Source organism: Pan troglodytes, chromosome 6 (assembly GCF_028858775.2).
Source record: "Pan troglodytes isolate AG18354 chromosome 6, NHGRI_mPanTro3-v2.0_pri, whole genome shotgun sequence".
NCBI lineage: Eukaryota > Metazoa > Chordata > Mammalia > Primates > Hominidae > Pan > Pan troglodytes.
Genome location: NC_072404.2, coordinates 148,153,518 through 148,166,918, shown reverse-complemented (window position 1 = coordinate 148,166,918; position 13,401 = coordinate 148,153,518). Strand labels below are relative to the sequence as shown.

Here is a 13,401-nt window from a genome sequence, read left to right as displayed (position 1 = left end):
ATAAGGACATCTTGTAAATGAGACAGCCCCACCTCAGACCTACATGCTTCCTGCTGATCTCTTTGGAGAGATCAGAAAGGAACCTGGCCACAGTGAGGAACTTGGGGTCAGGACCCAGTAAATGAGGCTAGATCCTAATGTGACAGCTCTCCAACTTAAGGCTAGTGCACCCCGTTGTCTCGTTTCTAAAATATCATTGACATCTCCAGTATTTGGTTGGCTTCCTAAGTCAAAGCCTCAAGATCAGTGCATATGGAGGAATTTGCCCTGGCACAATTTCTGTCCACCTTCTGAAGGACAATTTCATCTCCCCGGTGAACTGTATTTATATTAGACCAGGATTCTGCTCCTAAGTCTGTGACATATTTTGAGTATGAAGGGGTCCTGAAAACATAGTAGTAGCTTTTGCTTAAAAATCAAGGTTCTTGAAAGAAAAACCTATTGCCAGAGCAAGCTGTATGTTATCATTGTTTTCAGATGAACTCTACATTAGATGCAAATGATTTAATAGACTTATAGGCTGTTGGAGCTAAAAGGACCCTAGAGATCATGTAACCCAACCTCATTTTTTTCATGTGCAAAAATTAGCTTCCAGAGAATTTAAATGATCTGTAGAAGGGCAGAACCCAGGCCAAACAGCCCACTCTTAAATTCAAAACCAGGGTATTTTTCCTGTCGTGTCAGATCTCAGATGTGGGTGAGCATCAGAATCCCCTGAGGGGTTTGCTTAAAATGTACCCACCCAATCCCCATCCCTGGAGATTCTGATTCAGAAGGTCTGGGGTGAGGCCTGGGCATCTGAACTTTGACCAAATTTCCCAGGAGACTCTGTACCCAAAGTTTGAAAACCATTGCTCTTAGAGCCCATTGGCCTGAATTGCATTAAAAGTCTTTGACCTTTCAGAGGTCCTGCCAAGTCCTTGTTTTCCATCTTTTGGGAGATGGGGAGCTATCACTCCCTACAGGTCAAAGCTACCTGGCAGAGGTCTCATCAGACCAACCCTAGGAATGAATCTTTAGCCTTAAGAACAAGTTGGAAGATGACGTGGGAATCGGATGGAAGCCTTGAAAAGAGATCCCCTTCCCCTCTTCTCTTGCTCCCATTGAAACAGTAGGTGACCCCAGTCCCCTGGCTAGCTCACAGCTGTGACCAGACCCTCCCTTGGTTCTACTGCTCCCAGTCACCCTGCTTCCCTCACCGACCCACATCAGGGTCCCCCCGATGTACACGGTGGCCACTTTCAGAGAGCACGAAGATAATCAAGAAGGTTAACTTTCTGGGAAGCCCTCCAGGAGCATGTTTTTATTGTGTTTGAAAGCTGCTTTATCATTATCGCTTGATGACATTTATTAATTGCCCAGCTGGGATGCTGGTCACAGGGTGACTGACACGTGGGTATTTCATAATAGATTTCCCATTTTTTTGGTAGGGCAGCCCTTTGAATTTAGAGTCAGATCAAAGCAAACAAAATTCCAAACTTTAAATTTCCTATCCCAACCTCTTCCATCATAGGAATCCTTTTCTAAACCACTTTCTGAGAGTAATCGTTGCTTCGTGACATTTTCTCTTTTTTTAAATCTGAGTTTAATAGAAGAAATACTACCATGGTAATAGATTTTCATTTTTCTTAATAGGTATTTCTTTTCTCGTGGTCGTCCTTCAATTAGAACTGCAGTATGTTAGTGTTTTGTCTGTTATTGCAGCCAGCTGTATAAACAGTTAATTACTTGTAACTTAATTTGAATATTATACAGAGCATTTGTCATAGAAGATATAAAACAAGATCCAGGCAGAAAAAAGTTAACTTCTATTTCCTCCAAAGCAGGAGGAACAAAGAACAAACAGCTCTTGCTGCAGGGGAATAGACACATATTGAAAACAAAATAAGTGATCTAATCAGATTTCCAGGTAGTGAAGAACAGTACTTGGTGCACAGGCAAAACTTGCTTTGTGCTTCCCATAAATTCAATTTATAGATGACTTTTCCATCCTGTCTCATGCACAGTCTTCTCATTCTGGCTTTTTCCTCATCGAAGCTCCAGTGTCTCCCACTCCCCACTTTTCCTGACCCTCCTTAGTAAAACTCGTGTCTTAAGACCAGGTCTGTGCCAGGACACATCGCCAGTTTCATTTTTCCTTGGTTAGGTAAACCTTCCTGCTTCTCTATCCAGCTTTATGAGGCCTGAAGTCTTGGTGAGGCGCTGGGTAAGCTCATCCAGAGACAAGCACCCTGAGTGGTATCTTAAAAAACAAACCGCTTTTCTTCTCTTCATGATAATTGGTTAGCAACCCAGGGTTGCCATCATTTCTCTTAAATTATCAACACAACCAGTAGCTGGCATGCTGCTATGATAGTCAACCCTTCCAAGAAAGCCGTGATTCAAAAATCAGTTGATGAGATTACTGCTTAAGAGAAATATTTGAGGCAAGTGGTTAGGATGGTTAGTAAGGTTTTAATAAGCGGAAATGACACGCAATCTCAGGTCTCCAGGGGTGCTGTTCTTATTTGTGAGCTGCCAGTTGTTCTTCAGTGGCTGGAATGAGAAAAAGACTTGGGAAAAGAGCAGTGTTCATGCCTGAACCACTCTCTTCTTTTGGTGATTTACCCAGCTGTTTATAAAAGGAGTTTCTGCAGGCCCAGATACGTGAATGATGAGCAAAAGCAAGGAATTTCTTTCTCCACATTAAAATTAAGTGTTAGCAGTTCCTTAAATGAAGGAAGCAATTTTTTATAACTTGCAAAGCTTCTCCCTCATTCTTTAGGGAATTTCCTATGTTAATTTATGCAGTGTTAAATTTATGCAGCATTGAAATTCAGCCCAACAGCAGTACTTACGGAACCAATACAGAGACAGTAGAACCTATAAGGTGAAAGCTGAATAACACAGACCCCACCAGACCTACGGATCCCTCCAGCCAAAAGCCCTGAGTTCTGAGTTGGAGCAGGTTTTGTCGCATAGCTGGAATATAATAATAACCCAAAATGTTTGACAGATGAATTCATCTTTTTTAAAAATCCAGCCTGCCATTGTGTTTGTTAATTTCCCTGATAGAATTGAGATGGTTTTGTACCACCCCTGCCACCCTTTGGTAGCAAGTGAGTGCAGTTTGACGAAATGTTTATAGATCAGCCCTGGTGCTTTTCTGTGGTGGTCCCACATGTCTTCAAGGAGTCACCACAAATCAGCTGAACCACTGTGCTATCTTGGAGGATTAGAATTTTAATACATGTGACGGTATTTTGTGAATGTGGCTAAAGGGGTTATTAAAATGTTACTTCTTTTAGTGTCTTTATGTGAGACTGGCCTGCTCATCCTCAGACCAGCCAGGCCCCATCTTGTCTCTTTCTGAAAGAGAGCCTAACATTCTTAGCATGATACGATTTGGCTGAAAAATTACCCATCTATATTTGGTTGAGGTTGCAGAGAGAATAGTAAAAACAATCTCTAGACTCGTGAAAACACTCTTTAACTGTTGCTTTCCTTAAGTTGTGGCAGCTGCAGATTATTTTGCAATATTTGAACGGAGGTACATTGTTATGTGGTTATCCTTGTAACCCTAAGCCCAAAATTGTAGAGAGGGGTACAGCTATGTAGTCTTGACCAGGCAGATGACAACTCAAAGCTCCCATCAGTGTGTTGAAGAAAGCAGTGAATCTGTAACCCCCCCAAATGCAAATGGCTAAGTGGCATCATTCATAAAGAGATCACTTTCTCTAGTAACTGAATTCTCTTAGATAGGCTCAGTATAGATCTGCTTGATAACTGGCTTCCATTTTGTATTTAATAAAGCATGATGTAGTGAGGTTGTCTATATATCTGGAATTTATAGAACTTATCATCTATGTAATTGGAGAGACTCACACACACAGATCAATTCATAAGCAGGTGAGCATAGCTGAGATGCTGTGACGCTGTGACACTGCCAGGTGGTGTCTCTTACATGGTGGGTGCTCAGCGTGTTATTTTCCCAGCGAACATGGGGCTGGTGCCTCACATTCCAGTATGAGTTCTTACAGGACAACTCTCTGCTGAGCAGAATCTTCCACTGCACCTACTTTGTTTTTCCTGTTTTCCCTAAATGCATCTAGCTTTTCTAATTTACCTCCTGTATGACAGAATCATTGTTTTTCTCACCACTATGTGTGTTATGTCTAAGTTTGTCTGCCTTTATATCTGTTCTTTTGTGCCCTATGACATAGACTTCTTAGAAACCTATAATGATGAACACTTTAGGATAATCTATCCACCCTTTGCTCCTATGACCCAATACACCATCTTGTTTGACTTCTACTCTTTCTGTTCTGTCTCCTTAATTTCAATCATTTTTAAATTTTTGACCCTAAATTGTTGTGTCTAGAGACCTTTGACCTCAGAGGGCCTACAGCGTCCTTCTAGACATTTCCATTTTGGATGTCTCACCCAAAATTGCCTCACAAGCCCAAAATTTAAGTCATCCTCCTCCTTCCCAGGCTCCCACTGACTTCCCTGTTTCTCTTGGTGGCCCCATCACTGTCCTTGTCACCAAGGATCCTCCCATACCTTGGGTGTCACCATCTCCCTTTTTCTTCCCATGTAGCTCTAGTTCTTGTTTCCACCTTTGTCTGGTTTCTAATCTGCCTCCTCCTTGGGCTTCCTGCCTGCAGACTCCCCTCTGTTGGATCCATCACGCTGAGGATGTCAGGTTAACATTCCTAAATGCCATTCTCCTATGTAAAAGCATTCCTCCATGTTTTCTGTGGCTAGCAGGACATGTCTCAGCCTGGCGTCTGTCCTGGGCCCTCTTTCCACCCTTTCTCTTGGTCAGTCCTGAGCGTGTACCCTTTCTTCCAGCTAGGCCTCTCCCCTCAGGATTCTGTGTGTGCCAGGCTTGTTCCCCTGCTGAATCCTGGCCACCGCTTTCTCCCCTCACTCCTCCCAGTCCCACCCCAGTCCTCCACCTGGATTCTCTCCATGGTGGAAGGTCCTTGGAGAAGCCTTCCCTGCTCGCTCCAGCTACAGGCTTGCCCTCTGAACCAGGCAGAACCATTCCTCTTGTGAACTGTGACCATCTCTGGAAGGGGACACAGAAACTGGGAAACAGAAGGAAGGAAAAAAATTACTTTCTACCAGATACTATTTGGTTCCTATTAAATGTTATGCTGTTTACACAATAAATTTTAGCATGTATTTAGCAAATAAATAAAAATTAGCAAATTATTACCTTTTATTATTCCTGAATTTTCCACAGGTGTATGTATTAGTTTCCCCAATGCACTAAACTGAGTGCAGTGCTACCTGGTAGGAGCTCAATGGAGAGATGGCTGGAAGGGTGCGGGTTGGCGGGAGGCAGGTGGGAATGGATAAACTAGAGGCAACCTCGGCCTCACCTTGCCTCTCTGAGTGGTTGCAAAACTAGAGGGGAAAGTATCACTTTTTTCTTCTTAAAGACCTCTAAAAATGAAGGCAGTATACCCCCATTTCAGCTGGTTATAGAGTTCTCATCTGATAGTTAAGAATTCTTCCTATCTACATCCTCATCTCCCAAATAAATAACTAAATAGAATGTAGGAACCATTTCTGCAATCTGGAAATAGGTAGCAATCTGTGTAGCTCTGTCCAGCCTCATGAACACATGAACATCTGCGTTCTCCCTCTCTGGGAAGGAATCTTGTGTTTCTCTAATGAAGAGATTCCCTCTCAGAGCCTTTGGAGTTGGGGTTTGATCCCTGCACTGCCTTGGCCATAGCTTTCCCCCAGTCACTGCATCCATCAGCCATGCTCCCAACATTTCCAAATGCCCCTACCAGGAGCACTTTTGCTTTCTATTTGAGACAGCAAAGACTGTTGCCCAGGCTGGAGTACAGTGGCATGATCATGGCTCACTGCACCCTCTGCCTCCCAGGCTCAAGGGATTCTCCCACCTCAGCGTCTCGAGTAACTGAGACTACAGGCACACACCACCATGCCCAGCTAATGTTTTTGTTTTTGGTAGAGATTGGGTTTCACTGTGTTGCCCAGGCTGATTTCAAGCTTCTGGGCTCAAGTGATCTGCCCACCTTGGCCTCCCAAAGTGCTAGGATTACAGGCGTGAGCTACTGCGCCCGGCCTTGTTGGGGTTTTCAACCCATGTGGTGGTGAGAGGGGTCATTTAGAGATCATATTGATAAAGCAATGGTGTTGATTAAAGGAGCAATATTTTGAGAACAGGAAGCATATGCCTTGTTTTCTGTGTTTTTAAAATTAGATATTTGAAAAGCAACACAAATCATACTAAATAGTTAGTGCCATTTATTTTTTGTCCTCTCCTGGTGGTAAAACTTACTCTTTATGTTTTTCTTGCAGAGCATGCTTGAGAAGGGAGGATAAAAACTTTCAGAATGAGCAAAACACCATCAACATTAATTCTAGAGATGGAACATTTTTTTTCCTAGTGAGAAAACAACCCATTTGAAGAGAAGACCACTAATGAGAAGACCACTAAAGAGAGACATCAAGAATGGATTCAGCAGAATCATTTCACGTTTTGAACAGCAGCAATTTGAAGGGCCAAAGCCTTGATCAGGGATCAGTCATTAAAGGACACTCTTCAGTATTAGTAAACCCTCTTATGATGATTAAAAGAGAAGGGCAGCCCTCTCCACCTTTTGGTACTTTCTATTCAACTTCCACTGACCATAAAATGTTTCTCTTCTGAACAAGCCCTATCATTTGGTGAATCTCCACCCTAACAAAGTAGGATTGGGTTGGGGGCTAAATTAATTGGAGTGGGGCGAGGAGAGAGCCAGAAAACATAGATCTGGGGGCAGCAGTGCTGGGTGGAGAGAGCCAGAAAACAGATCTGGAGGCACCAGTGCTGGATGGAATTGTCTAGGCTGTGGCATGTTGGTTTTGTCTTTCTTTTCTCCTTTGATTATGTAAGAGCTATTTCATTATAACTTATTATGGTGATTATACAGGCAAGAAGACAAAAAGGAGAGAAAATGTACCTCTTCTACTGGAATAATGTTTATGATTACAAGTGAGATAAGGTATTTTTATCAATATGAAGGCAACCTTGGCTGATATAACCTCTATAGTGAATACTCACATCTTTACTTCACTCACTATCAATAATAAATATATTTTCTGACAAAGACTGGCATTGTAGCTCCTCACACATTCCTTTGGCTGGGTTAGATGGCTGTGCTTATGGGAATTGAGCTGATTTATATTGTTAATAATTTGCATTTGTGCTGTACCTTTCCTCTCAAAGGCTCCAGAGCATTTCATGGAGCCTCCGACAGGCAAGTGATGCTTATAACTTGCCTATCAGGTAAGTAGAATTCAGGAAGATCTTTACAAATTGTGTGAACCTTCCTTTCTTTGGGATGACTTAAGTCATCCTGCCTGGGGCAAGAACTAGATTAGATAACCTTGGTTAGGACCTTATGACCCTGCAATACTAAAAAACGTTTAAAGAAAATAATTCAACCATTAGTTTTTTTTTTCCTCTTTCCAATTTTTCAAAACTTCCTGATTATAACTCTCCTTTATTTATTTATTTATTTATTTATTTATTTATTTTTTTAACCATGATTGGTGCTTCAACCCTGGAGTTGAGTGAGTTGGAAATAAGTAGTCACACTGAAGCTAAATGAGAAGGTTCTTTTGGGACATAGGAGTACCAGTGCTCTGTGATATCCTTTAAGTGTCTTTTGTCATGTAGGATTTTTATTTTATTACGAAGCAAGTGAATTTAGCAAAATACAGGTTCTGTATTCTTAATCTGTGTTCAAATTCTGGCTCTGCTGTGGAATTCAACCAAGTCAACCAATACTTCTTCAACTGCAAAAAGGGGGCAAATGGAAGAACTAATTTTTAGGCTTACAGTGAAGAGTCCAAATGCTGACTCACCGCATACGTTTGGTCAGACCCAGTAAATGCTGGCTTGTGTGATGATTCAGTAAACTGGCATTTGGCGTTGGGGGCATAGAACGTATTCACATGCCCAAGTACCTTTTATTTAAAAGTTGGATGTACTCGTGATGGAACAGTCTCAGCCAACGCATGTGAGTGTAACTGCAGCTGCTTATTCATTCAGGTTCCCCGGGCGATGGCTCCCTCCGAGTGACATGTTCATAGACACTTGGGGACACACCTGCTGGCCTAATGTTGATTCTGAGCAACACTAGAGGCTCTCCTGCCATAATTACTGATATCCTCTGTGATGACTGCTTCATGGAGGTTTTTTTGTTTGGGTTTTTTTGTTTTGTTTTGTTTTGTGGGAGGCTTTCAGGTTTCTTTTTTAATGGTCTGAAAGAAGCTGAGTTTATTTCAGTGTGAATAAGGATTCACTGGTAACTTGAGGAGCAGCACATTTTGATGCTGTCAGGGTGGCATCCAGGTAGCTGCCTGAGAGAAATGGAAAAACCTGAGAGACACAAAAACAAATGTTTACATGGCGACTTGCTCTAGTGTTTGCAAATCAGCTAACTCACAAATTCCCTCCTATACTGTTTTGTTTTGCAATTGAGAGCCAAGCGCTTGGCACATCCCAGGCTGCTAGTCTTGCCTCTGGCAGGCAAATGCAGCGCTGTACAGTCAGGCGTCTAAAGTGGGCGAAATCCAGGGGAAGGGGGGTTGGTTCATCAGGCCGCCCCTCCCAGCATTGCTTATTAATTTATCATTCTGATAAGCATGGTAGGTGCAAGACAAAAGCCAGCGCTTTGGCGAAATAAAAGGATGAAATGATGCCTTTCTCTCCATCCTTGGAGAGCTCCCTGCTGATGGCATCACAGCTCTGCCAGGTCACAGTAGCTTTCCAGACCACTGCTTGGGAAGAGTGTTGTGATTTATATGAGGCTGTGGAGTGGTACATTCCAATCAGTTTCTCACTTAAGTAGAATGCACCTTCAGCCACAGTAGCTTAGCTCATGAAGCCGAGAAGAATAAAGTGTCTTGAAAGCTGATCAGAGGTTATCACACTAAACAAATGTTTGAGGAACTTATAGAACACAGCTGGGTTGAATCAGCACGAAGTCCTCTTTGAGAAGTCAGTAACATTACAGTTAACTTGCCAACATGCACTAGTTTAGAAAAGTATTGACTAATCATGATTAGTAACAAATGTAGACTGCTAAAAGCCAGATGCCTGTGGCCAGTTGGTCAACCCACAAGACTCCGTACAACAGTTTTTAGCAGTATTTAGCTTAGAACTGACCAGATAGTCACATGTCCTCGACTTCTCGGGCTGAGAAATGGAGAATGTGTGGTTCTTCACTTGCTGTCTTCCAGCCTGCAGGTATAATTGCTTTTGCCAGAAACCCACATTGCAGTGAGCTGTAGGAGATGACCCTTTTGAGATTTAAGAATTAAAGCAACAAAATTTCAGTTAGATTAGGAGGAATAGTTCAAGAGATCTATTGTACAACATGCTGACTGGTTAATAATGTTACAACGTATTCGTGAAATAATTTTTTTAAAGAATTAGCAGTTGAACAATTGAAAGGGCAGCAGTAACTTGCTGTGATTCAAACCAAGTGAGTTAGGAAAATAGTCTGTTTAGAGTTAATCCTCTTGAAAGGTTAATGTGGTGAATGAATGCATTGATACTCATTCATATCTCACTGCTCTCCTCCCGTCTTCCTCTCCCAAGTTTTCCCAGTCTCTGCTTCCTCCTCTCTTCTCTGCCATCTTCATTCCCTCCTCTAACCTCCTCTGTGTGTTTACACTTTTCTCAGCCTCTCCAGCCTCCCTCCAGAGAAGCAGTGACAACAGAGTGCACAGTGCATCCTCCTGAGTGCAGAGTCCTGGGCTCTTGATCCAGCTCTGCTCCATTTGTCAGTGGGGACAAGTCACCTCCCTCTGGTCTCTCACTGTACAGTGGCCTGTTCGGGGTCCTTTCCATTATGATTTGTGTTTTTTGATACTTCCCTTCTTTTCTTCCCCAGCCTCCTAAATCTTTTAGTCCTATATTTAGTACTTCCTCTCATTTAGTAATTTCTTATTCTTACAGTTCTTATAAACTGGGTAAATTTTCTAAATGAAAACTATATTTGTATTTCTTTCTCTGTGCCCTTGATGGTACTTTTCCTACAGCTTATGGTCTCCATTAGGTTTTTGTTTTCCATCAGTGCCCTGAGGGATTTACTCCGTGGGCAGGCTGCATCTAGTCTAGGAAGTCACCTTAGGACACGTAGGCCATTTGTGCTGATGACACCCACGGTCCAAACCACCCCCAGAATAGGGAACTGTGGTGCAGGTGTTCCGAGGCCTGCACCGGCCAGTGAAGAATACATGTTCTGGCTAAGGAGTCCACGGTTTAGTTTAAACCTTTATTCCAGGCATCTGTTTTAGCTTCTTCTTCCCAGCCTTTAAGAGCATGTAGAATGGAGCAGATTTCAGTTTTTACTCTCCTTCCCTTGACCCACTTGATTTTGAGGTACTAACAATAACTGAAGCAACATAAAGGAGGGGGATAAAGACCTGTTTACTGTCCATAAAGTAGAATGCCGGCTCGTGGTGATCAACGCTGTGCCTGGAGAGGACTGGGTGTGATTCCCAGAAGCTCCTTTCACTCTCTAGGAGCTTTTTTTCCTTTTTTGGCCTTTTTTTTCCTTTTTTTTTTTTTTTTTTTTTTGGAGACAGGGTCTTGCTCTGCCACCCAGGCTGGAGTACAATGGCACGGTCTTGGCTCACTGCAACCTCCATCTCCTGCATTCAAGCAATTCTCGTGCCTCGGCTTCCCAAATAACTGAGACCACAGACACGCGCCACCCTGCCTGGCTAATTTTTATATTTTTAGTAGAGATGGGGTTTCACCATTTTGGACAGGCTGGTCTGGAACTCCTGACCTCAAGTGATCTGCCTGCCTTGGCCCCCCCCAAAGTGCTGGGATTACAGGCGTGAGCCACTGCACCTGGTCTGTAGGTGCTCATTCTGACTGTACCATATATGAAAAAAAAAAGTCACTTTTAATTATTCCACTGCAGGTGAGTCAGAGCTATATCTGTTTTACAATCATCCCTAGCCTGTGCATGACCCAGGGAGACTGGAGTGGTTGGTGATTTTTCAAGCTCTGTAATGGGAAACTTCAAGGCCCCCCTTGGGTATTGGGAGGCTGGTCCTGCCCATCTCCCTGGGTGAGCTCTGCTACTCCTGGATAGCACTGCTTTATCCATGATGGAGGATCAGATTGGTAAACAAAAGACAAAGTAGATTTGTTCCCCCGTACCCAAAATGAGAGTCATCTTCCTCACCCAAAAAGGTTCCTTATGCTAGGAATTTTAGCCAAAGCACCAGACAGCTTCCGGAGCTTTCAATTCCATTACCTTCCAAAGCCCAGAGTCATTGGATCCTGGCTTTGGGAGAAAAACGACCAACCGCCTAATTCATTCTCCTACCTCCAGGCTGATGTTTGAATGGAGATGATGGAATTTTATATTTCATGTTGTGCTCTCTCTCCTCTGGTCCCTCCAGCCTCAATATTGCTGGCAGAGCCCCTAAGAAGAGTTGAATTGCTTTAGTTTATGGGGAGAAAGCAAAAATTACCCAAATCAAAGGTATCTTCCACTTTTCCTACCCTTCCAAATAGATTCATGGTCTCTAGATCATGATAATATGCCCTTGTATTTCAGGGGACAAGCCTATGTTAAATCCACTTTGGATTCAGAAAATATGGTCATCATATTGATGCTTTTCAGTTAAGGAAGTTGGAAACTGAAACCATTTCATTCCCTGCAACTCCTCAAACCAAGTCAATTCTGTGGCAAACAGCTTTGCTTCAATTTAATAGAGTACTTCAAAACTCTTGCAGTGATTTGGATTAGGTGAGGCCTCTATACTCTTCAAAGGCTTTCCCATGCAGAAAGACTTTACTTACCTACCTCTCTGCCCCCCACTCCCTGGCAGATAGTCTCTCTCCTGGGAGGAGGCTTATCAGGCAGGCAGTGGTCACTGTCCCTTTGTTGAGAGGCCAGTCTGCTTCGAACATAAGCTTGCCTTCAAAGTAAATTACATTTCTATATCATGGCTTTGAAATGCAAACATGGAACCCGGAGGTCAGTGGTCAGTTGCAGGGTACCACTCTGCTTAGCTGTGTGCCTTTCTTCCCAGACTTGCCCCAGCACAGAGCAGCCTGCCAGGGCTGGAGTCCAAGTGGCTCATACTTGGGGAGCCTCCTGCGGAGTCCCCTTCCCTGTCAGGTCTGCCCTCCTCACTGCCCACAGTACAGATTGAAAACCTCTGTTCATTCTCTCTCTCTGCCCCTCCTTGCAAATATATAAAATCGAGGTCGAGGGCCGGATGACTTGGGCCAACTGCCTATTATCTGCTGCCTGTGCAGTCCAAGGGATGAGGGTAAAACCATTTTCTTCACTTCATAGCCACAGGCCGTGTTTCTCAGTCAGCATCAAACCGGCAACACCACGCCAGCCTGCACATTTTAGCTTGGCTTTGCATCTCCCTAAGGTAATGTGCATCCTGGTCTCAGAAGCATGACCATGAAGTCATTGAAAACAGTATTCAACCTCCAGTTGAAGTGGCATTGTTGTTTTATTTCAAGCTTGGAAGGCAGGCTGCAGAGCAGGGGCTGGGAACTCCACTTCAGCAGAGGGTGAATAGGATGTCGGGTAACCTGCTGGCAGGAGTTTATTTTCAGTCACCTCCGTGTTCTTAAAATGCCTTTGCAGCAGCTGCATGTTAAATGTGAACCCAAAATAAAAGAGCCCACACTCCTCACCCTCAGGTGCTTAACACAGAACTTAGAAGTATCAGTGACTAAGGCAGAAGGTGTTTTTCTTCTATTGGAAATGAGTTTATCAGTGAAGTTAGAAAGATGTTATATTTTAGAAGCAGAAGAGGGGTTATGAGTCACCACTAAGGTGATGATGTTTCAGGAACATCAGAAGTTTATTGTCCTGAGTTTTTATAACCACTTTCAACTTCCTCATTAAAGGAGAAGCTTGCTCATCACCTGTGGCTCAGCATGGACCACTTAGTTCATCACTCCTGCCTTCTCTGGTTCCCCGGAGAAGGTACTGTTAGCCACAGTACCATGTCACACTGGCATTGCCTGAATCATTGCCTGAATTCAGCATAGCCTCTGCACACCAGGTACTGTTCCAGGTGTCAGGGATATTGTGGTGAACAGGACAGACAAGGTCCAGGCCTCGTGGGGTTTACATTCTGGTGGGAGGAAACCATAACCATATGATGTCAGGTAGTGATGAGTGATGCGTGAGGTATGAATGGGTAAAGGAATGGAGCGCTCAGGGAGGGGGAATAGAGGTTTGTGGAGGTGCTGTGCTATTTTAAATTAGGTGGTGAAAACAGCTATAAGGTGGTCACATCTGAGTAGATTCTTGAATGTGGTGAGAGAACTGGAAACCAGGTATGGTGTCATGTGCCTGTACTCCCAGCTACTCAGGCAGCTGAGATGGG

General features: G+C 43.4%; 1 protein-coding gene across 2 annotated transcripts in view; it reads left to right on the top strand.

Moving 5' to 3' along the window:
- The window catches only part of CHCHD3 (coiled-coil-helix-coiled-coil-helix domain containing 3), a 298,494-nt gene extending 291,377 nt beyond the window's left edge, over nt 1-7,117 (top strand). For both annotated transcript variants that reach the window (XM_001137124.6, XM_001136966.6), the window contains one exon: nt 6,325-7,117. In XM_001137124.6, coding sequence (XP_001137124.1) covers nt 6,325-6,348 — 24 coding nt within the window. In that variant the 3' untranslated portion in view covers nt 6,349-7,117. The remainder of the gene's footprint in view (nt 1-6,324) is intronic.
- The last annotated feature ends 6,284 nt before the right edge of the window (nt 7,118-13,401 follow it).